Here is a 25,622-nt window from a genome sequence, read left to right on the forward strand (position 1 = left end):
GTTTTTACTGGAAACTTCTAAAAACCCTGTTCTCAACGTTCCCGCGTTCATCTGTGTGAAAACACGTTCTCTCTCCTCCTGCCCCCGGGACCGTCCTGCAGGTCACAGCTCATGTTCGGGGTTAACCCGTGTTCTCCCCCTCGGACCCACCCAGCTGCCCTGGGCCTGTCCGGAATGGAACCCAACGGGCTGTCAGCCCAGCGGGGCCTGGTCTGGGCTCCAGGACCCCGGGCCGCCCCCCCCCCCCCAATCAGGAAGGGGAAAGAACCCTCTAGAACAGTCTAGAACCTTCTAGAACTTTCTAGAACCATCTAGAAGGTTCTAGGCCTGTCCAGCTTCCAGGTCCAGTGCAAACCGTTGTGTGGTTTGTGTTTTTTTCTTTTGGAGCCTTTTAAATAATTTATTGGAGGCAAATCGTTCTTTTCTTTTTTTCTTTTTTAAAAGTATGAAGCCCGTCCACCTGTCTTTCCAAAATCCAGCGCAGACACAACCCGGCGGGCCTCCCACTCACAGTTTTCCGCGAGAACCCCCCCCTCCCCCCACCGCGTGTCCTGAGCGGCCCTTCGGCCTCGGCCGGCGTCCAGGCCCCGCGGACATTTGCCGAGTCATCCGCCCTGTCCCGGCGCCAGCGCGGGGGAGGGGCCGGCCGCCGCCCGGCGCGCTGGGGGGGGGGGGGGGCGGGGGCCGCGGCTCCCCGAAAACTTTAGGGAAACGCAAACCCTATCCAGATCTCAACTGTGACCCCCAAATAAAGACCCCCTCCTGTTTGCGGGGGGAAGGGAGCGGGGCCCCGACTCCGCACGAGGCGCTGGGCCGGACCCCTGTCCGTCAAGGGGGGGGGGGGGACCCGGGAGCCGCGGGGGACGGTTGGGGCTGAAGAAAGGGGGCGTCGGGCCGGGAAGCGGGGTCGCGGGGGACGCGGGCTCCCCACCCGCTCCGAGCGCCCGCCGACTCCGCGCCGGGTTTTCGCTCCCGCCGCGGGCGCCCTCCCGCCCCTCCCCCGCCCGGCCAGCGAGTCCGGCGCCGGCTCCGTCCGCGGACGCAGCGCGCAGCCAACGCGCCGATCCCTCCGCGCGGGCCCTCGGAGGAGCCGCCCCGCCGCAGCCGGTTCCGTCCCGAGCGCCAGCCTTCGCCTCAGAACATTCCCGAAGGGGAGTCAGAGGACGCGGAGGCACTGGGTATCCCGCGGGAGGCGGGGGCGGGGAAAGTAGTCCCTCCGCCTGTCTCCGCGGAGGGATCCCGGGCGCGCGCGGATATATAAGGGGGCGCCGGGCGTGGCGCGCGCATTCGCGGTCGTCGGAACACAGTCGTCGTTCTCTTCGCTCGCAGCCTCCTTCACCGCCCTTGGTGAGCGGCGGCCGCCGCGGCCGGGGTCCCGGTCCGTCCCGCTCCTTCGGGGGCGGCGAGGGTGGCAGGCGGGGTGTCCGCCGCGGGCGGGGGCAGGGCAGCTGAGGGGGCCTTTAGTCGAGCGGGTCCCGCGAGCCGCGGACCCTGAGGGGAGAGCGCCGCCGCGAAATGGCGGCCGGTGAGGCGGCCGTGGGGCCGGCGGGCGGGCTGAGGGGCAACGTGGCGGGGAAACGCGGAGGGAGCGCGGCTGCGGCCGGACGGGGCTGGGCGGGGTGTGTGGGTCCACCGTGAAGTCTGTCACGGCCTAACGGGCCCAAAGGCCCCGCGGGACAAGGGGGCCCGGCCCGGCCGGTGCCGCTCGGAACCGACCCGCACCCACGGCGGGGGCGCGCTCACGTGACGTCACCCCGCTGTGGGCGCACAATGCCGGGCGGGGCCGCCTGTGGGGTGGGGGGGGCGCTAGGGTTCCCTTCCCCCGACGCCGGTCGGCGGGACGCAGGGCTGGGGCCTGGGCTGAGCTGACGGAGGCGGACGGGCGGGGAGGGGCGTGCGCGGCCAGGATCGTCCTCGGGGCCAGTCTCCCTGCCTCTCTCTGCTGAGCGCCCGGCGCGGGGGTTGACTTAGCCAGGAAGGTTCCGGTTCCGGTCCCCTTTCTGAGGGTGTGTGGGCAGGTTTCCCTTTCTCAATGTATCGGGGTGACACTGGTTAGTGACGCTGTGCGGGTTTTCAGTGTCCACGTCTATACACGTGACCTGTGTTGTTAGGCAATTTTTCTTGTTTTTTTTTTTTTTTTTAATTTTTAGAGAGTAAGAGAGAGGGATAGAGACTTAGAAACATCGATCAGCTGCCTCCTGCACGCCCCCTACTGGGGATGTGTCCACAACCAAGGTACATGCCCTTGAACGGAACCGAACCAAGGACCCTTCAGTCCGTGAGCCGTGGGTCTATCCACTGAGCCAAACCGGTCAGGGCAAGTTGGTTTTTTGTTTGTTTGTTTTTTTTGGTTCCTTGCCCTAGGCAAGTGTTTATCTTAGCCATTGGGCCAATAAAAAAATGACACTTAGCCTTAGGAATGTGTTCATGGGTGAATTGCCTGCTAAACTCTCCGGTTCTTTTTTTTTGTTTCATCTTTTTGTTCTAATAGACAATGCAGATCTTCGTGAAAACCTTGACCGGCAAGACCATCACCCTCGAGGTCGAGCCCAGTGACACCATCGAGAATGTCAAGGCCAAGATCCAAGACAAAGAGGGCATCCCCCCAGACCAGCAGCGGCTGATCTTCGCCGGCAAGCAGCTGGAAGACGGGCGCACCCTGTCCGACTACAACATCCAGAAAGAGTCCACTCTGCACCTGGTCCTGCGCCTGAGAGGTGGGATGCAGATCTTCGTGAAGACCTTGACCGGCAAGACCATCACCCTCGAGGTCGAGCCCAGTGACACCATCGAGAATGTCAAGGCCAAGATCCAAGACAAAGAGGGCATCCCCCCTGACCAGCAGCGGCTGATCTTCGCCGGCAAGCAGCTGGAAGACGGGCGCACCCTGTCCGACTACAACATCCAGAAAGAGTCCACTCTGCACCTGGTCCTGCGCCTGAGAGGTGGGATGCAGATCTTCGTGAAGACCTTGACTGGCAAGACCATCACCCTCGAGGTCGAGCCCAGTGACACCATCGAGAATGTCAAGGCCAAGATCCAAGACAAAGAGGGCATCCCCCCTGACCAGCAGCGGCTGATCTTCGCCGGCAAGCAGCTGGAAGACGGGCGCACCCTGTCCGACTACAACATCCAGAAAGAGTCCACTCTGCACCTGGTCCTGCGCCTGAGAGGTGGGATGCAGATCTTCGTGAAGACCTTGACTGGCAAGACCATCACCCTCGAGGTCGAGCCCAGTGACACCATCGAGAATGTCAAGGCCAAGATCCAAGACAAAGAGGGCATCCCCCCTGACCAGCAGCGGCTGATCTTCGCCGGCAAGCAGCTGGAAGACGGGCGCACCCTGTCCGACTACAACATCCAGAAAGAGTCCACTCTGCACCTGGTCCTGCGCCTGAGAGGTGGGATGCAGATCTTCGTGAAGACCTTGACCGGCAAGACCATCACCCTCGAGGTCGAGCCCAGTGACACCATCGAGAATGTCAAGGCCAAGATCCAAGACAAAGAGGGCATCCCCCCTGACCAGCAGCGGCTGATCTTCGCCGGCAAGCAGCTGGAAGACGGGCGCACCCTGTCCGACTACAACATCCAGAAAGAGTCCACTCTGCACCTGGTCCTGCGCCTGAGAGGTGGGATGCAGATCTTCGTGAAGACCTTGACCGGCAAGACCATCACCCTCGAGGTCGAGCCCAGTGACACCATCGAGAATGTCAAGGCCAAGATCCAAGACAAAGAGGGCATCCCCCCTGACCAGCAGCGGCTGATCTTCGCCGGCAAGCAGCTGGAAGACGGGCGCACCCTGTCCGACTACAACATCCAGAAAGAGTCCACTCTGCACCTGGTCCTGCGCCTGAGAGGTGGGATGCAGATCTTCGTGAAGACCTTGACCGGCAAGACCATCACCCTCGAGGTCGAGCCCAGTGACACCATCGAGAATGTCAAGGCCAAGATCCAAGACAAAGAGGGCATCCCTCCAGACCAGCAGCGGCTGATCTTCGCCGGCAAGCAGCTGGAAGACGGGCGCACCCTGTCCGACTACAACATCCAGAAAGAGTCCACTCTGCACCTGGTCCTGCGCCTGAGAGGGGGTGTCTAAGTTAATCCCTTTTAAGCTTCCAACCAATTTAAATTGCACTTTTCTTTCAATAAAGTTGTTGCATTCCCAAGTAGTGTGATTTTTTTTTTATCAGTGCTAAGTGAGGTTATTTTTATTTAGGGTGGGGTGTGAGGGATCAAGGTTTTAGACTGAGGTAATTTTGTAGTAAGGAGGTATAATAAACTACTGACTCAAATACTGAGTTTGGGTATAGTGTTGGGTACCTGAGAATGAAGAAAGTTTCTGGAATACTAGCAAGGAGATTTTTAAAAGGTGGGAGTGGTTGAAGGGAACATACAGTAGAAATCAATTTTAAAATACATAGCTCTATTTAAAATCAAAAGTTGTATATAGAAGGTTCTTTGACCAGATTTTTAAAGAAAGGTAATGTTATGCATTATGCTAGTGGTTATTTAGAGAATTAAAGCTATTGGTTGAAATTCAATATTCAATATTCCTCAATTTCATGCAACAGCAGATGCAGAGTTTCTATATAACTGATTGTGAATGAAGCAATTTGCCCTTGGTCCCCAGAAGTCTGGTCTCCAAAGAGCACTAGTCCTCATGGAGTAGAGGAAAATTGGTGTTTTCGCTTGCTGATCATAAAATGCCTGAAGTCAACAGGTTTAAGTCCTAGATTTAGGGGAGTATAACTAGGAAATGCCTTTTGAAAAATCCAGGAGTTGTAGGCAAATCCATTCTGGTGAGTTTCTCACTGTGTTGACGTAAGTAGGTAATGCATAGATCAGTGGATTTCTGTGACTCACTGCAAGTCATGTAAGTTGAGCAATGTCACAAGATCCTCAGAAACCCCACCAGCACCTGTAACCACTTGGAGTCACGCTCAGAGTTGTGTAATTTTTTTAAAAATATATTTTTTATTGTTTTTTTTACAGAGAGGAAGGGAGAGGGATAGAGTTAGAAACATCGATCAGCTGCCTCCTGCACACTCCCTACTGGGTATGTGCCCGCAACCAAAGGTGCATGCCCTTGACCGGAATACATGACCTTTGGTCCACAGGCCAACGCAATATCCATTGAGCCAAACCGGTTAGGGTGAGTTGTGTAATTTTGATATTCATTACAGAACTAGAGGCCGGGTGCACAAAAATTTGTGCACTCGCGGGGGGAGGGGGCGGGGGGGCCCTCAGCCTGGCCTGTGCTCTCTCGCAGTCTGGGACCCCTCGGGAGATAACGACCTGCTGGCTTAGGCCTGCTCCCGGGTGCAGCACCTGGTTGGGCTCAGAGCAAGGCCGATTGGGGAGTTGGGGCACCGCCCCCTGTCATGCACAGAGCAGGGAGATTGGGAGGTTGTGATGCCACCCTCAGTCACGATCAGGGTAGGGCCGATTGGGGGGTTGGGGCACCGTCCCCTGTCACACTCAAGGCAGGGTCAATGGGGAGGTTGCGGCGCCACCCCCTGTCACGCACAGAGCAGGGCCAATTGGGGTTGGGGCACCGCCCTCTATCACCCACAGAGCAGGGCCGATCAGGGGGTTGGGGCGCCAAAACTCTCGCACTCAGGGCAGGGCCAATGGGGAAGTTATGGCTCTACCCCGTCACACACAGAGCAGGGCCTGTGGGGGGGGGGGGGGCGGTGTTAGGGAGCTCCCCCCTATCAGGCACAGAGCAGGGCTGATCAGGGGGTTGGGGCGCCTTCCCGTCACAGAGCCACAGGGCGATCAGGGGGTTTGGGCGCTGCCCTCTGTCATGCTGATCCTGGTGCTGGGAGGCAGATTACCCTTTTACTATATAGGATAGAGGCCTGGTGCACGGGTGGGGCTGGCTGGTTTGCCCTGAAGGGTGTCCTGGATCAGGTTGGGGGTCCCCACTGGGGTGCCTGGCCAGCCTGGGTGAGGGGATGATGGCTGTTTGCAGCTGGTCACACACCATTCAGGGTGGGGGTCCCCACTGGGGTGCCTGGCCAGTCTTGGTGAGGGGCTGAGGGCTGTTTTCAGGCTGGGGGTGACTGAAGCTCCCAACTGCTCCTTTTTTCCTTTTTTTTTTTTTATTCTGGGCCAGCTTCAGCTTTGAGACTTGGCTCCAGCTCTTAGGCCTCCGCGGCTGAAAGTAGGTTTCTGGCCTTTGCTTACAATGTTGCAAATCTGCTGGCTGAAGTCCCGTGGTATTTGTTACATAGTTAATTAAACTGCAGGCTCAGAGGCCTGCAGTCGCAGGCGGGAACGTTGGAGTCCTCTGTCACTGAAGCAAGCAAGCCTCATGTTAGTATCAAGCTGCCTGGCTGCCGTCCGCCATCTTGGCTGACAGTTAATTTGCATATCTTGCTGGTTAGCCAATGAAAAGGGTAGCGGTCGTACGCCAATTACCATGATTCTCTTTTATTAGTGTAGATGAAGGGCCCTAGCTGGTTTGGCTCAGTGGATAGAGCCTTGGCCTGTGGACAAGGATCCTGGGTTCAATTATGGTCCTGGTTTGCGGGCTCAAGCCCCAGTAGGGGGCATGTAGGAGGCAACAGATGGATGGTTCAATGATGTGTCTATCTCCCTCTCCCTCTCCCTCTGAAATAAATATGTGTGTGTATAAAATGAAGGGCCATAACAGAAAATAACCAGTTGCTTCTTGAAAATAACCACTGCAGGACAGGCATTGCAAAGTTCCTAAGTGTTGACTAGGCATTTTAGAGTCTGTGTACAAGTGGGTCGGTGGCTACTAACAGTTGAAAAAATGTGGCTGGTCATCTCGTGGCAGCCTGATACCCTTAAGATAAGTGGAGACCCTGCCTGCCTTCCCCAGAGCTGGAAGGGTCTGGGCATTGGTGCCCTAGAGCATTAGCCTAATAAAGCTGGGGGTGTTTCAGGGCTGGGGGCGCTCAAACACTTGGCTCCTTGAAGTGCAGCTTCAGGGCAAGTGTGAAAGGAATCACTAACAATAAAAAAACGAATGCAAACACATTAAAAACCAGATGTAGAAAGAGTTGAATACAAGGTTATTCCCAGGAAAGAACGAGTTAGGAATATATTTGCCTCATTTATAATATATACATATATTGAGTGTGTTTTATAAATGCAAAGATAACCCATCTAAATTCCTGAGTGAGCCTTTTTACTTCTCAGTGATTACTTTTTTTTTCTTTGAGAGTATTGATTTTTTTTAATTTCAGTGATTATTTTTAATTAAAATTGCACTTTTTTGGGTTTACCCCCTGTGTAATATATATAGCATAATATGCACGCGCGCGCACACACACACACACACACACACACACACACACAAACAGGATCATTCACAACAGTTTTGAAAAACAGCCCATGGGAAGAGTATATTCTCTTTTCATGTTAAGTTTCAACTTTAAGTCGGAAAGTTCAACAAATTTTCTTAACCATAAAAACTTGCTTTACACATTATCTACATGTCACCAAACTCTACAGCCCTGTCACACAGCACAGGGTTTGACTGCATGGCACCACCAGCTTTTCTTTCCTAAACTAGCTCATTCAGGACATTTTCCCAAACCAGCACATCTCCATCTGCCTCCTTGTTCCCGTTCTTGCTAGCGGCCCACTGGACGGCCGCCTTACGGAGTGCTTAGCCCGTCTACCAGCGTGCCCAGGGGGCTGCTGCTCTGGTGCTGGTGCCCGGGGCATCTGACTGAAAGGGCAGCATAGATGCCACGTCTCTAGCCAGGTCCTTGGGAATCGCGAGAAGTCACTGGTCCTGGCGCCCGCTGGGCGGCACGTGCTCTACAGGGGAAGGTGCGGAGATCACGGCTCCTGCAAAGGGTGACGCGGACATTTGTGGAGCGTCCATGTTTTTAAAAATCAGCCTGAGAACTTATTTTTGTAACTAAGTAACGGTTACTGTATTGGTTACTGCCTCATATTTCCTTCAGTTCTTTGAAAAGGAATGCTTTCCCGCGTTTGGGGCGTGTAGGAAGCTTACAGGAACGTGCAACGAAAAGACCTGCAGGCGCCCAGATGCCCTTCGCACGCGCAGACGGCAGCCCCTCATGGGAGGCAGGTACGGCACCTGCCCGCTCACGTCTTCAGTAGTTGGGACAGTTCTAACCTTGCATTTTGAATAAAGGAAAACACCTTTGATGTCATTTTCTCAGCAGCAAAGGAAGCCGCCAGGGCAACACCATCCCTGCGAACAGTGACGGGGCCTCCGCCCGCCGATGCGAGCCGGTCAGCCATGGCCTGGCCGGGGTCCTGCCGCGGGGAGTCCTGTCGAGTCAACAGCACCGCCGAGGGCGCGCGGCCGTGAGCGCAGCGGTGTGAGCCCTGAAGGCAGATGTGTGGCTTGTGAGTTGTTCAAAGTGTTTCTGTGTTTTGTCCGAAGGTACGAATCCCTCGCCAGGCGCGCAGGGCTCTGCTGCGGGTGCTGCTTGCGGACGGGCGGGGCCTTTGGACTCGGGGTGACGAGTCTGCAGTGTTCACTGCCGCCGGGAGAGGGCGCAGCTGGACAGGCTGCCTTAGCCAGGAGGCCGGCAGCGCCCCCAGGCGGCTGTAATTGAGCAAGGAATTTGTTCCTCCGTATCTTTCCTTCCTTCCTCCTCTCAACGTTTATTTTTATGTTTTTGTTAATCTTCATCCAAGGATATTTTTCCATTGAATTTTAGAGAGAGAGTGGAAGGGAGGGGGGGAGACATGTTTGTCTCTACAGACACTGATGTGAGAGAGACACATCCACTGGTCGCCTCCGGGCGGGAATGGAAGCATGTGCCCTGACTAGAATCAAACCCGGGACCTTTCAGTCCACAGGCCGAAGCTCTATCCACTGCGCCACACCAGCTAGAGGAGTTACAACGGTGTTCTTGATGCCGCAGAGCTACACACTTGCAAATGGTTAAATGGGAAAAAAGTGATGTGCGCGGGGACAAGGCACGGGAAGGTGTCTAGGAGTTTAGGTGCAGAAACCGAGACGGTGGGAGTCTCCCACTGGGGAGGATTTCTAAGTGTTGCCTAGGAGATGAGCCATCCAGTGGTCACCCCGTTTCTGCAGACCCAGGGGGTGACGGTGCATGGCGTCGGGGCGAGGGGGACTCTGGGTAATAGTTATACAACCAAAGTGCGGACTCCATGGCTCCAAACCCGCATCATCTTCTGGCTACGTGGGCGCGTCCTGCTCGCCAAGGCTTCACCAGCCACAAGGGGGCGTGAGGAGGTGGCCGAGCATCGCAGCCTCTCTCCTTTCCTCCCCCTAAGATACCGCCCCCCTTCCTCCAGTTCTTGACAACGTTGAGTCTTACTACCTCTTGGAAACATCCTTCGGGTTTTTTTTTTAAAGCCTTTATGATTTCTGGGCTTCAGCTCAGCCTTCAAGTGTGTCCCTTGGCCTTCATTCCTTAAAAACAAGCGGAGCCACAGGCCACATTTGCATGAGTCCACGGATCTGAAATGTCCAGAGTCGTCAAGTCTGTGGAGACAGAAAGCGGGTGGGGGTTGCCTGGGGCAGGGGGCCGGGGCGGAATGGCCATAAGTGTGGAAGGCGGACAGGGATGTGTTTGGGGATAGAATGTTGGGGAACTAGAGGGGGAGGCTCAACATGGTGAGTGTTCTGACTTGTTCAGTTTAAAAGGGTTAAGTTTGTGCCCAGTCGGTGTGGCTCCACGGCTGAGCGTCGACCCAGGAACCAGGAGATCATGGTTCTGTTAGGGGTGGAGCGCGCAACCCGGGCATGTGCTGCAACTGGGAATTGAACCATGATCTGGTTCATAGGTTGATGCTCAATCACTGAGCCACACCAGCTGTGTTGTTTTTGCTATTTTTTTTAAAAAAAAGTGGTTAAAAAAAAAGTGGTTAAAAGCACATAACGTCAAACATACCCTCTTACCCATTTTGAAGTGCCGTTCACTGGCGCCACGGATACACGCCCGATCCTTCACATCCTGCAAAACTAAAACTAAAACTCCTTCGACAGCAGCTCGGGTGTCTGGAGGTCTGGTCTCGCCTGGGAAGGTGGTTTGTTAAAGGCGAAAGCGTTTGCTCTGAGCGGGGTCTGGGCTGCTTGCTCCTGTGCAGGAATATCAGACTTCAAGGCTTGTTTCGCTTAGAGAAGAAGTCGCTTCCGCTTGTCGGCTCTGTGCTGGGTCACACTCTAATTTCACTTCTTCATTTGTCAGAAATTACATAGAACGTGACAGGTGGCACCAGGGCACATAGGAGACTCAACCACTGAACGCATGAAAAAGTGGAATAACAAATCGATGTTTCTCCCTCTCTCAATCATCAATAAAAAACCCCAAAACAAAACCATGCAGGGTTCTTGGGGTCTCCACCCACCCCTTTGAACTTGGCTATAAGTATCCAATGTCACCTATCATGGGAGCAAAGACCCCATTTACACCTGCGACCCTGAGGAGAAGATGTTTAGCAGTGAGCTTCCCAAGCAATGCAGAGCAAAGCAATGTGGAAAGTGTTAGAATTTGCTATTCAGTATAAAAAGGAGGCCTGGATGAGCGACCAGACAGTCTTTGTTCCTAGAGAGGAGGAATCGCGTTGAAAAGATGCCAGAGTTCCCTAAAGGTAGCCAGAAATGAACGCAAAACCAATTAAATAACCAGCAGAGAATTTGGGGGAATTTGAGAAAATACTGCTGAAGTACATTAAAAAAGAGAGAAAAGAATATATAAACATTTCCAGGAAAATTCTGAAAGTGAAGAATAGTGAGGAAAGACTAGCTTTCCCAAATATATATTTTTAAAATAGGTTTATTGAGGAGAGAGAGAGAGAGAGAGAGAAACATTGATCGGACCAGCGACCTGTCAGTGCCCAGGACGACGCTCAACCAAATGAGCCATGCCAGCCGGGGCTCCAAATACTGTGATAAAAAGGTGGAGTATAAGGTACAGTTGGCCGTAGAGAAGGAGTGGGTAGGCTGAGCTGTCATAAGAGAGAACAATCCAGAAAGAGACCAAAGTATGTAGAGAAACGGGTGTGGACGACGGTCGCTTCATTCCGTGGGGGAAGAATCGGAAATACGTTGGGCGGGACCCCTGGATTCTTGTCCCACAGCTGAAGACACCATCAACCCCAAGTAGGGCAGAGGCTGGAAAATACCCACACGGGAGAGGGCGATGGGAAGAGTCACTCTGGGAGGCTCTTCCGCATGTGACGCAACACCCAGACGTCAAAGGGACAGCAACCCTGATCACGAGGAAAAGCAAAGTCCGTGTTTTTGCAGAACATCAGAGAGCCCAAGCAAAGGGGAGCATGGGTCTGCAGCTCCCGTGCCAGGCGCCGAATCGATGTCCCTCCGGCCCAGAGAGGCCCACAAGCCAGCCGCGGGGGTGGGGTCACGGGAGGCCACCTGTTCCCGGAGACACGCAAGTGGCCGTCAGCGTGGGGAGCACGGGGGCCTCCGGGGGGCGAAGAGAAGGGCGACGCCGGCAGTGAGCGCTCCTCGCCTGGGCGGCCTGCAAGCATCAGGAGCTGGAACCTGGAACCGACGTTTTATTAATCAATGTCATCCCAATACATTCAGTTTTTAAAAATATACTTTTATTGATTTCAGCGCGGAAGGGACAGGGAGACAGAGAGAAAAACATCCATGATGGGAGAGAATCATGGACCGGCGGCCTCCTGCACGCCCCACACTGGGGATGGAGCCCACAACCCCGGGCCTGTGTCCTGACCCGGAATCAACCGTGACCTCCTGGTTCACAGGTCGATGCTCAACCGCTGAGCTACAGTGATCGGGGCCCATATTGGTTTTTAAAAACTATAGGTTTCTAATGTGCTGTTTACATGAAAGGCTCACTTTTTTTTTTTTTTCTAAAGGCTTACTCTTTAAAAAAAATTTTTGCGGAAACCAGTTTGGCTCAGTGGATAGAGCGTCGGACTGCGGACTGAAAGGTCCTGGGTTCGATTCCGGTCAAGGGCATGTACCTGGGTTGCGGGCACATCCCCAGTGGGAGATGTGCAGGAGGCGGCTGATCGATGTTTCTCGCTCATTGATATTTCTAACTCTCTATCTCTCTCCCTTCCTCTCTGTAAAAAATCAATAAAATATATTTAAAAATAAAATAAAATTTTTAAAATTGATTTGGGGAGAGAGAGAGAGAGAAACATTGGCATGAGAGCGACAGGAGCCGTCGTAGCGCTGGGAGGGGAGGAGGGGGAGCGAGGTGACTGGATGGAGAGGAGCCACGGGAGGGCCTGCTGATACCAGTCACGGTCGCACTGGGCCCTGATGAGCACCTGGCGACAGTGTTTCAGGAACCTGAGTCAGCCTCTGGGAACCAGTACACAGGCAGGTGAGATGGGCTCCTCCCCCCCTGCCGCCCTTTCCCCTTCCACGTGGGGCAGGGCTGGGGGGGGGCGTGACCCCACACATGGCAGCGGATTGCGCCAGCTCAGGGGACACCTTAGAGCCAAGAGCAAGCGCCAGGTGCCAGGGGCCTGGGGACGAGGGACGAGGGACGAGGGAAGCTCCGGCTCATCAGCCTCCGGGAAGGAATGTGGTGGCGGCAGCCAGGGCCTGTCCCCGGGGGAGGAGCCGGAGGGCCGGCCGCTGGGCACCGGAGTCCCTCGGACCCAGGCCAGGCTTCTGGAAGAATGTGTCCTCCCTCCCCCCCCCAGACCCCCACCCCCGCGGCCCAGGGTCTGTCCTCACTGGGCTCACCCTGGAGCGTGGGATTCGGATCGGGAAGGAGCGATTCTTTGTTTTAAATATGTTTCTATTGATTTGAAAAACATATATTTTTATTGATTTCCGAGAGGAAAGGAGAGGTAGAGAGTGAGAGAAACATCCATGATGAGTGAGAATCTTGGACCTGTGGCCTCCTGCACGCCCCCCACTGGGGACGGAGCCCGCAACCTGGGCCTGTGCCCTGACCGGGAACCAAACCGTCACCTCCTGGTTCCTGGGTCGACGCTCAAGCCCTGAGCCCCGCCGGCCGGCAGGGCTGGGTCTGAGTTTCATGCTCATGCGAGGGAACCAGAGGAGGGTGAGGCAGGAGGTAACACGATCCTGTTGGCCCTGAGGCCGGTCTGGGTCTGCCCGTGGCCTCCACCAACCGGTCCCCTTCCCTTGAAGCATTTTCTCAGGTGTCACTATGGACTCACTGGCCCGGGAGGAATGTCTTTGTTCCCACGGGCGGGCGCGTGGGACAGGACGGGGGGGGGGGGGGGGGCGCGGGGGGAGGCCAGGGCTCGCAATCCCAGGGCTCTCTTGCCCGTAAGCAATGCCCCCCCCCCACCCCCCAGGACCGGCCAGGTCCCGGCTGCTGGCGGCCGCCCTGCCCTGGGCCCCGTGCACTGCTTTCCGGAGATCGTTTTATTTTTAGGACCCACCGCCACCTGGGCTCCAGCCACCCTGCCATCCGCCTCCCCCGGAGCCAGGGACAATTTTGAAGCCCTGGGGGGGGGGGGGGAATTGGCACCTTTGCTACAGTTCTGTGGGTGAATTTTTTTCTTAAGAGGACAGAGGCCTTTTCTACTGAAAGCGCTCTTTTAAAATATATATATATTTTTATTGATTTCCGAGAGGAAGGAAGAGGGAGAGAGAGAGAGACAACAATGGTGAGAGAGCATCATGGGTCAGCTGCCTCCTGCACGCCCCCCACTGGGGATGGAGCCCACAACCCAAGCATGTCCCCTACCCAGAAGTCGAACCCGGGACCCTTTAGTCCGCAGCCGACGCTCTATCCACAAAGCAAAGCTGGCGAGGGTGAAAGCCAGTTCCTTTAAAAAATTTTAAAAATTGTTGCCGAAACCGGTTTGGCTCAGTGGATAGAGCATCGGCCTGCGGACTGAGGGATCCCAGTCAAGGGCATGTGCCTGGGTTGCGGGCACATCTCTAGTGGGAGACGTGCAGGAGGCAGCTGATCGATGTTTCTCTCTCATCAATGTTTCTGACTCTCTATCTCTCTCCCTTCCTCTCTGTAAAAAATCAATAAAATATATTTTAAAAAAAATTAAAAAATTGTTGTTAATCCTCACCCAGGATATTTTTTCCCCATTGGTTTTTAGAGAGAGTGGAAGGGAGGGGGAGAGGGGAGAGAGAGAGAGAGAGAGAGATTGGCTGCCTCCCACACGAGGATCGCACCTGCAACCCAGGTACATGCCCTTGACTGGGAATTGAACCCTTAACCCTTTTGTGCGTAGGCTGACACTCTAACCACTTGGCTACACTGGCCAGGACTCAAAGGCATTCTTTGTACCAACCTTGGCCTGCCACCTCTGCGCTAGGCTGTGGCCTGTCGCCAGGCGCTGGCGGCCTGGCCAAGGTGTGGGGGTGGCGGGGGGGGGGGGAGGGGGGTGGCGGCGGGGTGGCGGTGACAGAGCCGCAGCCTCCTGGGCAGGGCAGAGTGGTGCTCTGGCAGGAAGAATAGCAAACAGAGCGGACCCGCTGCCCGTGGGGCGGTCCAGGGAGGCCCACGCAGGGTGGGAGGGGCGGTTCCTCCTGTTAGGAGGGGAAGGCTGAGCGCTAAGCCCAGATTTCACCAACCAGCCCTCCTCCACTGCGGGCCTGGGGACAAGAGCCCTCAGAAAAGAAGGAAAAAGGAAAAGAGAGAGAGAGACAGAGGGGGGGAGGGAGGGAGGAGAGGCCTGGGGCTGCGGCCTTCTGTGTAGCGGCTGCCAGCATCACGCCGCCCACCCGGCCCACATCCCTGCTCCCGGGACACCCAGTTCCCACCCCCTCAGGGCCTTCGCACTCGCTGTGCCCGCCCCCGAATGCTCTCCCGGGTACAGACAAGACCCACCCTCATCTCCCTGGCTCTTTTTTAAAAAAATTAAATATATTTAATTTACATATTACATATATTTAGAAGGGAGAGGGAGAGAGAGAGATGGAAACATCGATGATGAGACAGCATCGATTGGCTGCCTCCTGCACGCCCCCTACTGGGGATCAAGCCTACAACCAGGGTGTGTGCCCTGACTGGGGCGGGGGCAGGGCGGGAGATGAACCTCTTGGTTCATAGGTCGATGCTCAACCACTGAGCCACACTGGCCGCGCTCACCATTATTTGTGATTGATTGATTTGAGAAAGAGAGAGAGAGAGAGAGAAACATTGATGTGTTGTTCCACTTATTGGTGCATTCATTGGTTGCTTCTTGCAGGTGCCCTGACCAGGGATTCAACCTGTAACCTTGGTGTATGGGGGGCAACGCTCTAACCCCTGGGATACCCAGCCAGGGCTGAAAGATGCCTTAAAACCTACATCGGATCAGGGACCCCTTCCGCTGCGAGGCCACCAGGACTGAAATCCGAATTCTCTGCCACGTCTGGGAAGAGGGGTCCACATAACTGATTGCGCAGACACTGAGGGTGAAAGGGATGCTGTCAAGATGCTGTTGGGCCCTGGCTGGTGTGGCTCAGTGGACAGAGCATCGACCTGTGGACTGAAGGGTCCCGGGTTCGATTCTGGTCAAGGGCACAGACCCGGGTTGTGGGCTCCATCCCCAGTGTGGGGCGTGCAGGAGGCAGCCGGCCCACGATTCTCTCTCATCATGGATGTTTCTGTCTCTTTCTCCCTCTCCCTTCCTCTCTGCAGTCAGTAAAGATACCATCCATATATTAAAAAAAAAAAAAAAAGACGCTGTTGGACAGAGGCAGCACCTGGGTGGCCGTGTGTCTGAGGGTCCTCAGGGTGCGTCCCTGCGCGCCTGCCCCGTGACCCGGCGCCGTCTGGCCCACAGCCAAGGCCTTTGCCCCGACTCGTCGCTCTGCCAGGAACGTCCTCCCCCGACGCCTCGCCCCCGCGTTTCTCTGCGGAATTACTTCACTCGTTTCTCCCAGGAGCACTTCCAGCGGCGCAGGTCCTTGTTTATTTGTTTATGGGGTTGTTGTTTTGTTCCTGAAGCTCTCTCCTCCGCTCACAAAGGACGGCCTGGCCTGGCCGGGCCAGTGTGGCTCAGGGGTGGAGCATCCACCTATGAACCAAGAGGTGACAGTTCCATTCCTGGTCAGGGGCACAGGCCCGGGTTGTGGGCTCGATCCCCAGTAGGGGGCGTGCAGGAGGCAGCCGATCAATGACTCTCATCATGTATGTTTCTCTCTCTCCCTCTCCCTTCCTCTTTGAAATCAGTACAAATATCTTTACAAAAAGAAAAGAAAAAAGGAAGGCCGGGACCTCGGGAATCTGTCTGTGTTGCTCACGATGCTATGGCCTGTCCCCAGCACACAGTAGGCCTGGCACAGAGTGGGTGGCAGCAGGTCGTGCTGCAGGAGTGAATGAATGAATGAGTGAGTGAGTAGGTGCCTCTCCTCTCTGGGGGGTGGGGGGGACAGCAGAGCCGGGTGCCCTCAGGAGCCAGGCTCCTGTCTCCGGCTGCTGTGGGCTTGAGGGGCGGATAGGGCCTCGCTCCTTCCTGGCAGAAATGGAGCAGCTGTTTGCTCACGGCCGTGGGCCGAGCCCCACGCACTCGCACCTTTGTCCTGGAAAGTCATTTTGTGTTGGTTGGAGGCTTAGCTCTTGACAGAGGCGATGTCTCAAGGCCCGAAAGCTGGGGGCAAAGGTGATATTCAGCTGCCAGCTCTTAGATAAGAAGAGGCCAGAGACGCAGGGGCGGCGGAGATGACTCCCGGGACCCGGGATTGCAGGGGCGGGCTGGGTCTCCCCCGGGCGGGGAGGGGGGGGTGTTGGGCAGCTGTGGAGGCCTCCGCCGATGGTCACAACATTGGAGGGGCATTTCACCTGCTGATGGAAAGCAGTTGCTCAGAAACCACCTGCCTGCGCGTGAGAAACTAGCACCTAATGAAAGGCTCGCAGGGCCTCTCCTGCCCCAGGACCTTTGCACGGGCTGTGGAAAGCTCTTCCCCAGATTTCTGCAGGGCTCCTTCTTGGAGAGAGAGAGAGAGAGAGAGAGAGAGAGAGAGAGAGAGAGAGAGAGAGAGAGAAACTTTGATGTGATTGAACCTGCAACCCAGGTACCTGCCCTTGACTGGGAATCAAACCCTCAACCCTTTGGTATGAGGGCCAATGCTCTAACCACTGAGCCAACGGCCAGGGCCTTCAAATGCGGTCTTCTCACAGGGTCCCCCCCAACCACCCCCTTTAAATGGAGTTTTCCTGCCCGGCCGGCAAGGCTCAGTGGTTGAGCTTCAACCTATGAACCAGGAGGTCACGGTTTGATTCCCGGTCAGGGCACAGGCCCGGGTTGCGGGCTCCATTCCCAGTGCGGGGCGTTTGGGGGGCAGCCGATCCATGACTCTCTCTCATCATGGATGTTTGTCTCCCTCCCTCTCCCTTCCTCTCTGACTTCAATACAAATATTCAAAAAAAATTTAGTAGCTGATTTTAAAAAGTAAAGGAGAAACCAGCAAGATTTATTTCACCCGCCATGTCCAACCCTGACATGTCATCGACCCAAAATATTGAGACTGTATGGTGACCCCGCTCTCCTCCTGCGCCTCTCACACTCGGCGCCGTTCCCTGGGACGAGGCCCAGTCTCCGCTGTCGCCCCACGTGAGCGGCTACCGGATCGCACAGCACAGCTCCGACCCGTTATAAAATGACCGGCGACTGTGTTGATCACGGGTCGATCTTGCTCCTCTGCTGGCGCGTGAGGTCCGCCAGGCCTGGGAGCTTCCCCGTGTCCACCGCTGTGGCCCCGGCACATAGTAAGTGCGCAGCCAGGACTCTGTCCTCGCCCGGGGCTGGGGCCCAGATGTGGCCAAAGGCGATGGTTTCCTCTTCCTGGTGGCCTTTCCCTGACGCCTGCCCCCACCCCCTGACGCCTCTCTTCCTTCTATCACTTCCCCTTCCTCCCCTTGTTCCTCCTCCTCAGCGCAGACCGAGGGATCTGCCCGGGCTCTGGGGCCAAGTGACCTGGTTCAGGCCCCGCCCGCACCAGCTGGTGACCTGGCGATGGCTGCCTGTGGGAGGAAAACTCCCCGATGGGGCGGGTGGGCGGCAGGGCGCGAGGGTTCCACCTTTCCACCTGCGGGGGGCACCTGCTCCGTGTGTGGCCAGGTGAGCGCCCTTAACCCTCCTGACGCCCCGGCGGTGGGCGCCCCATCCCTGCTGCTTCGATAGGGAAGCAGGGCCCAGAGGCAGTAAGCGAGTCCCCGTCACCCCGCTGCGCAGCACATTCTTTTTCTTCTTTTTTAAAAAATATTTTTACTGATTGCAGAGAGGAAGGGAGAGGGAGAGAGAGAGAGAAGCATCCATGATGACAGAGCATCATGGATCCGCTGCCTCCTGCAGGCCCCCCACTGGGGATGGAGCCCACAACCCGGGCCTGTGCCCTGACCGGAATCGAATCCTCACCTCCTGGTTCCTAGGTCGATGCTCAACCCCTGAGCCGTGCAGGTTGGGCCCAGTTTTTTCTTTTGCTTTTATTAATCTTTATTGTTGAAAGTGACTCAGATGTACCCTTTCCCCCCAGCAACCCCTTCCCACCCGCCCCCTCCCTCTCCGCGCGGGTGTGGAGCCAGGAAGTGTGGGGACGCGGCGTGGAGCACTCGTCCTAACGCTCCCTGGAGCCCCGCACCCTGGCCCTGCCTCCTCCTCCCGCACGGCCTCCCTCTAAAACCTGACCCCGGCTCCCCCTCCTGAGACCCCCCCACCGGGAGGGCCTCCCCTCATGGAGGTCACGGGTGGTCACGGGTCCCACCTCCTTTCTTCTCCGCCTCTCCCTCCGGTCAGGTGACGGCGTGGCGTGACATGACGGCCTCCCTCCGTGGCCTTGGGCGTCTGGGTAAGCACCACGCACGTTCCGACCTTGGAGACGCGGCGATAAATCACACGGACATGGGGGAGACGTCCAAGGCCAGAGGGCCTTGCTCGGGGCGGGGGCCGGGGCCAGCTTGTGGGGAGTCGGTGCCACCCCAAGCAGGACACACGTAACATGTAACGCATAAATGAGACGTCCCCCGGCTGCTGCCCCCGGGCCGATGCCCCGACCTCTTCCGGAACCCGACGCGACATGTTTGCGAATGAATCCGTGTGCGACCTGACTGAGGGACGCGTTCACTAGCCAGTGGGTGACTTCAGTGTTTATTGGGTGACGACTGTCACCGTTTCCCAACCCCTTTCACCTGTCTTTCTTTTTTAAGCAGGGGTTTTATTTTATTTATTTTTAATCCTCACCTGAGGATATTTCCCTCATTGAGTTTTAGAGAGTGTGGAAGGGAGGGGGAGAGCCAGAGAGCGAGAGAGAGGGAGAGAGAGAGAGAGAGAGAGAGAAACACATCCATTGGTAGAGCTAGAGGCGTGTGCCCTTGACCGGAATCGGAACCCTTTAGTCCACAGGCCGACGCTCTATCCACTGAGCCAAACTGGCCGGGGCCCAACCCCTTTCATCTTCACCACAGCCCTTGGCGAGAGGCCCTTCTCCCCATTGGACAGATGAGGAAACTGAGGCACAGAGCTGGCCAAGCCACTTGCCCCGGGACTTCGGGGTGGGAACCCCAGGAGGATGGATTTTTGGGGGAGTCTGTTCCCATCGGGCACCCAGCCGTGCCCTAGCCACCCTGATCGGGGTCCGGGTGGGGCCCTGCTCCTGGCACCTGGGTGAGGCTGGGTCTCCTGCGGCGAAGGCAGTGCCGGGCAAGGCTCTCTGGCCAACGTACAGTAGGTGCTCAGTGAACGTGGACTCAGGCAGGACTGGCCACGCAGGGACAGGCCTGGGGAATGCTGCTGGCCCCCCGAGGTGGAAGAGAGTTCCAGAAGCCTGGCTCTGAGCCCTCGGGGCCCGGCCTGCCTTCCCAGGTATCGGGGACACCCTCCTCCATCCCCGTGGAACCCCACCTAAGAATGAGAGGAATGCCCTGGCCCTGGCTGGTGTGGCTCAGTGGATAGAGCGTTGGCCTGTGGACTGAAGGGTCCCGGGTTTGATTCCTAGTCAGGGCACAGGCCCGGGTTGTAGGCTTGATCCCCAGTGTGGGGCGTGCAGGAGGCAGCCGGTCCATGATTCGCTCTCATCATGATGTTTTTCTCTCTCTTTCACTCTCCTTTCCTTTCTGAAATCAATAAAAATAAATGAAGAAGAAGAAGGAGGAGGAAGAGGAGGAGGAGGAGAAGGGCCTGCATCCGGGGTCCAGAACTCAGGGCAGGCCTGGGTAAGACGGGGGGACACGTGCCAACCTATTTTAATTCCCTGGGGCGCTCGATACCTGCAAATACCCACCATTCCTTGGCTCACGCCTAGTCATCCATCGCCCCTTCACTAGGAAGCGGAGACCTAGCTCTGTGCGCCCCTGTGGGCCTGTTCCCTTCTCTGTCACCCGGGGTCACCCGTGCAAGACCCCTGGCTCAGGGCCCAGCACCCGGGAGACTCCTCCTCTGCTCCTTCTGTTTGCAGCGGGCACGGGGCACGCGGGGTCCCTCCTGGCAGCCGGATGGGGCAGGGGCCGGCTTCCGCCCGCAGCCTTCAAGTCGGGGGTGGGGTGGGGCGGGGGGTGGGGGGCAAGGTCCGAATGCAAAGCACGAACGCCAGTGGGCCAGGCGGCAGGTGGCGCGGGGCGATAAGGCAGGGGGTGGGCTGGGCCAGCTGGCGCGAGTTCCTTTGACTCAGGGTGGCAGGAGGCCTTGCCGATAAGGTGGCTTCCCGCAGCCCAGAAGGAAGGAACCGGGCAGATATCTGGGGGTGCAATTCCAAGTCCAGGGTGTCGGGACCCCGAGGCAGGGAGAGGCTAGTAGAGTGTGTGAGTGTGTGTGTGTGAGCGAGGGGGGGAGGGGGGCAGAGATGAGGGTGCACAGGCCCCCCTCTCGGTTGGGAAAGTCTGACTAACAGTGAACCAGGCCCCAGCCGGCGTGGCTCAGTGGATGGAGCTTCCGCCTGCAGACTGAAGGGTCCCAGGTTTGATTCCCAGTCGAGGCACAGGCCGGGGTTGTGGGCTCGATCCCCAGCAGGGGGCGTGCAGGAGGCAGCTGATTGGTGAGTCTCATCATTGATGTTTCTCTCTCCCTTCCTGTCTGAAATCAGTAAAAAAATCTTACAAAAAACCCACAATCCTTCGTGGACACAGACAATAGGACGCTGAAGGCCTGGGCGCGGTGGGGGGGGCGGGCTGGAGGGGGCCAATGGGGACAAAGAGGACATAGGTAACACTTTCAACAATAAAAAATTATTTTTTAAAGAAACCCTCTTTTTTAAAAAAAAGTGAACCATGAGGACGATCAAGGCTGGGGAAGTGGGCGGGGAGGGGGGGAAGGGGAGGGATGAGCGGGGAGCAGGTGGGAAGGGGCGGGGGAGGGGAGCCTGGCCCAACGGACGCCGAGGCCCGGGACGCGGGGCCTCCACCAAAAGGGAAGCGAAGGCGTGGCCGTCCCGCCCCCACGGACCGTCCGATCCGCGCCCCGCCCCGGGCCCGCCCCCCGCCGCGGGCGCCGGCCCGAATCCCGCTGCCCCGGGCGCCCGGGGGCGGTCCGGCGGCGCCCGCCCTGATGGCGCATAAAGCCGCGGGCCACCTGCCGGGTCGCTCCTCCGCGCGCCAACGTCCCGGGCCCGCCGTGCCGCCGCCGCTCGCGTCCCCGGAGTCGCCGCCTCTGCCGCCTCTGCGCCCGGACCCCGTTCCCTTCGGGCGCGCAGTTGCCGGAGCGCCGCGTGGGCCCCGGGCGCGCGGACATGGGCGGGTGCGCCAAGGCGGGCTGGGCGGCCGCGGCGCTGGGCGTCCTCGGGCTGCTGTGCGCGGTGCTGGGCGCCGTGATGATCGTGTCGGTGCCGTCCCTCATCAGGGAGCAGATCCTCAAGGTGGGTGCCGGGGTGCGGGTGCCGGGGGGCGCCGGGGGGCGGCGGGCGGCGGGGAGCGGCGGGGCTGGCGGGCTGGGCGCCGGGGAGCGGGGGAGGCGCGCGGGGGAGCGGCCGCGGCCCCCCTCCCCACGGCGCCCCCCGTCTGGCTGAGGGTGGGAGCGCAGGGGAGCGCCGTGGGGCTTGGCTGGAGGCTCGCTGGGGAGGCCCGGGTGGCCCACCACGCGGGAGCCCGACCTCGCGCTCGGGGCTGCCCCCACCCGGCCGGGCCTGGAACGGGGAGCCCGGGGAGCGCGCCCACACGCCGGCGGGGGTGTCTGCCCAAACCAGGGCTGCCTCCGCCTGTTCCCCGGGAGCCGGGGAGGCCAGGAGCCCAGCGCTCATGTGCGCCTAAGGGGCGCCCCTGGGTGCCAGGCCTAGTCGGTGCCAGCAGCCACTCTCTCTGCTGCCCAGCCCCTCGGGGGAGCCCTCTCCAGGGGCGCCCCTCTCGGAGGCCAACCGCTCCCTCCTCCCCCGCGCTGCCTCCCTGGCGCAGGGGATAAGCGGCTTTTCTCTCCGGGTTCACGCAGGGGCCGGCCCAGGCCCAGGGCTGAGTAGGCGGGGTCCTTGGAGCCCACAGCCAGGCTCCCCACTTGCACAATCCTGCCCTTTAAACCGGCCCCAGGACGGCCGGTGGCCTTCAGCCGCTCAGGTCCTGCCCTGCGAGGCCGGCGACCTGTTCGAATGAGTCTGGAGTCGACTGAGGGCGAGGGAGGTTGCAGGCTGCGCTTGAGTCCAAGTGGCTCAGAGCTGTGGGCCCACAGCCAGCACCGGCTCCTGCGCCCAGGTGGGAAGCCGCAGGCTCACCTCTGCCCACGTCCCGCGGCGGCCCAGAGCTGCGTGGAGGCGGACACTGTCTGTCCCTCGACAGGTGACCTCTCTCCCTCCCTCCGCCTGCGCTGCTTTAGGCGACTTTTCAGGAACAGAGACTTGCCCGAACTGCCCCCTCCGTGCCCCGCGCCCAGCGCTGGGGGCCTGGAGAATGAATGAATGAGCGAGTGAAGGGGGACCTGCTTAGACCTGGCCCACCCTTCCTGGGACCCCGCCAGGCAGGGGCAAAGCTGGGCCTTTCTCAAGGCCTCTGGGGAGCGGTTGTCTGATCTGAGTCATCTTGGCCACATTGTTCAGTTTTTTTGTGTGTTTTTTTTTGGTTTTCAAATCTGTCCCAAGTCCTGTAATCTGATGGCGTGGAGATCCCTGTGATGTCACCGAGTTCCTCCTCGGTCTGGGTCTGTGTGTGTTTTGTGTGTGTTTTCTGTGTGTGTTTTGTGTGTGTTTTGTGTGTGTTTTCTGTGTGTGTTTTCTGTGTGTGTTTTCTGTGTGTGTTTTCTGTGTGTGTTTTGTGTGTGTTTTCTGTGTGTGTTTTGTGTGTGTTTTGTGTGTGTTTTGTGTGTGTGTTTTCTGTGTGTGTTTTGTGTGTGTTTTCTGTGTGTTTTCTGTGTATGTTTTCTGTGTGTGTTTTCTGTGTGTGTTTTGTGTGTGTGTTTTCTGTGTGTTTTCTGTGTGTGTTTTGTGTGTGTTTTGTGTGTGTTTTGTGTGTGTTTTCTGTGTGTGTTTTGTGTGTGTTTTGTGTGTGTTTTGTGTGTGTTTTGTGTGTGTGTTTTGTGTGTGTGTTTTGTGTGTGTTTTGTGTGTGTGTTCTGTGTGTGTCTTGTTGGTGTTTTGTTCTTTGTTTTTTTTGTTCCGTCCGCTGGGGTTGGTGGGGAAAAGCTGGAGTGGGGACCTCAGCGCGGAGACTGGCTTCGTTCTTGCCCAGGCGGCCGGGGGTGGATGCCTTCGATCCTTTTCCAGGTGATTTCGAAGTGAGCGCTTTATCTCCGGGAGCTGCCGGCGAACGGTTTGTGTGCTGGGTGCACGGAGGGGCTGACACTCACGTGGCGTGAGCGTGTGAGCGTGGGGGGCCTCTTGCTTTGGGGGTGACAGTGGGGGGCGGGTGGGTCATGGGGAAGAAAGCTGGCAGCTCAGTCATTCCTGGGCCTGTTTCAGTGGGGTTTTCTTTCTACGGCTGCGGATTTGGTTAAGCATGTGCCTTGTGTGTGTGTGCGCGCGCGCGTGTGCGTGTGCGTGCGTGTGTCTGCGCGTTCGTGTGCGTGTGAGTGTGTGCGTGCCTGTGTGTGAGTGTGTGCGTGTGAGTGTGTGCCTGTGTGTGAGTGTGTGCGTGTGTGTGTGCGTGTGTGTGAGTGTGCGTGCGTGCGTGTGTGTGAGTGTGTGCGTGTGTGTGTGCGTGTGTGCGAGTGTGTGTGTGCGTGTGTGCGTGTGTGTGAGTGTGCGTGCGTGCGTGTGTGTGAGTGTGTGCGTGAGTGTGAGTGTGTGCGTGTGTGTGAGTTTGCGTGAGTGTGAGTGTGTGCGTGAGTGTGAGTGTGTGCGTGTGTGTGAGTGTGTGCGTGAGTGTGAATGTGTGCGTGAGTGTGTGCGTGAGTGTGTGCGTGAGTGTGTGCGTGAGTGTGTGCGTGTGTGAGTGTGTGCGTGTGTGTGAGTGTGTGCGTGTGCGTGAGTGTGTGCGTGAGTGTGTGCGTGTGTGTGAGTGTGTGCGTGAGTGTGTGTGTGAGTGTGTGCGTGAGTGTGTGCGTGAGTGTGTGCGTGTGTGTGCGAGTGTGCGCGCGTGTGAGTGTGTGCGTGAGTGTGTGCGTGAGTGTGTGCGTGTGTGTGAGTGTGTGCGTGAGTGTGTGCGTGAGTGTGTGCGTGTGTGTGAGTGTGTGCGTGAGTGTGTGCGTGTGTGTGAGTGTGTGCGTGAGTGTGTGCGTGTGTGTGAGTGTGTGCGTGAGTGTGTGCGTGTGTGTGAGTGTGTGCGTGAGTGTGTGCGTGTGTGTGAGTGTGTGCGTGAGTGTGTGCGTGAGTGTGTGCGTGTGTGTGAGTGTGTGCGTGTGTGTGAGTGTGTGCGTGAGTGTGTGCGTGAGTGTGTGCGTGTGTGTGAGTGTGTGCGTGAGTGTGTGCGTGTGTGTGTGTGCGTGAGTGTGTGCGTGTGTGTGAGTGTGTGCGTGAGTGTGTGCGTGTGTGTGAGTGTGTGCGTGAGTGTGTGCGTGAGTGTGTGCGTGTGTGTGAGTGTGTGCGTGAGTGTGTGCGCGCGTGTGAGTGTGTGCGTGAGTGTGTGCGTGTGTGTGAGTGTGTGCGTGAGTGTGTGCGTGAGTGTGTGCGTGTGCGTGAGTGTGTGCGTGAGTGTGTGCGTGTGTGTGAGTGTGTGCGTGAGTGTGTGCGTGTGTGTGAGTGTGTGCGTGAGTGCGTGCGTGTGTGTGTGTGTGTGTGCGCGCGCGCGCGCGCGCGCGTGTGCCCGGGCACCGCCTGATTCCCCACTTCTGCCTCGTCCCCAGCTGTCCCGGGCCTGGGATTCCTGGGCTGAAAGTGGAGCGAGAGCGACCGGCATCCTCCGTGACTCTCAACGGCGATTGGTCCGAGGCCGGGTGGCGTGAAGGCGGCAGGCCGGCCCGGCCCAGCCCAGCCCAGCCCGCCCCCCGCCCGCTCCGGAGGCCCCGGCCCAGCCCGCCCCCCGCCCGCCCCGGAGGCCCCGGCCCGCTTCCTCAGGAAGAAGGCCGCCAGTGTTCGGGGCCGCGGGACGGGGCGGGGGGCTGTGCCGTGTTTCCTTTGGCTGCGCACGTCCGCGGGCAGCATGAATGGGACGTCTGTGCTTTGATTTCTCTGTTTTGATGTTTTTGGGCTCCTTTACTTTAAAGAAAAATTCAAATGGGGACAATAGAGAACGTTTTCCTCGTTTCGTCCGCGCTCAGATCGGCCCTCCGCCACCGTTCCCAGACCTGGACCACAGCGCCCTGGCAAGCACTCACTTCTACGCGTGAATATGTTTTTAAATGTATTTTTATTGATTTCAGGAGGAAAGGAGAGGGAGAGAGAGAAACATCCATGATGAGGGAGAATCACGGACCGGCGGC

General features: G+C 57.7%; 2 protein-coding genes across 8 annotated transcripts in view; both read left to right on the plus strand.

Moving 5' to 3' along the window:
- Positions 1-1,189: 1,189 nt before the first annotated feature.
- On the plus strand, positions 1,190-4,166 carry UBC (ubiquitin C). Of its 2 annotated transcripts, XM_036307388.1 has the most exons (3): positions 1,190-1,347; positions 2,492-3,857; positions 4,086-4,166. In XM_036307388.1, the coding sequence occupies exons 2-3, from the start codon at positions 2,495-2,497 to the stop codon at positions 4,094-4,096; spliced, it is 1,374 nt and encodes a 457-aa protein (XP_036163281.1). In that variant the 5' UTR covers positions 1,190-1,347; positions 2,492-2,494; the 3' UTR covers positions 4,097-4,166. The 2 variants fall into 2 exon arrangements, with proteins under 2 accessions (XP_036163281.1, XP_036163280.1); XM_036307387.1 differs by having other exon boundaries at positions 2,492-4,166.
- A 17,204-nt stretch (positions 4,167-21,370) lies between these two features.
- SCARB1 (scavenger receptor class B member 1) overlaps positions 21,371-25,622 on the plus strand; it is a 36,698-nt gene continuing 32,446 nt past the window's right edge. For 2 of the 6 annotated variants that reach the window (XM_036307395.1, XM_036307393.1), the window contains exon 1: positions 21,372-21,703. In XM_036307395.1, coding sequence (XP_036163288.1) covers positions 21,578-21,703 — 126 coding nt within the window. In that variant the 5' untranslated portion in view covers positions 21,372-21,577. Of the gene's footprint in view, positions 21,704-23,421; positions 23,530-25,622 lie in introns of those variants that run through there. The other 4 variants (XM_036307392.1, XM_036307398.1, XM_036307397.1 and 1 more) reach the window with 3 other exon arrangements.

This window comes from Myotis myotis, unplaced genomic scaffold (assembly GCF_014108235.1).
Source record: "Myotis myotis isolate mMyoMyo1 unplaced genomic scaffold, mMyoMyo1.p scaffold_m19_p_47, whole genome shotgun sequence".
Classification (NCBI taxonomy): Eukaryota; Metazoa; Chordata; class Mammalia; order Chiroptera; family Vespertilionidae; genus Myotis; species Myotis myotis.

Bases quoted from the DNA above. Each gene is read 5' to 3' on its own strand.
- UBC (XM_036307387.1), top strand. From the start codon at position 2,495: ATGCAGATCTTCGTGAAAACCTTGACCGGCAAGACCATCACCCTCGAG.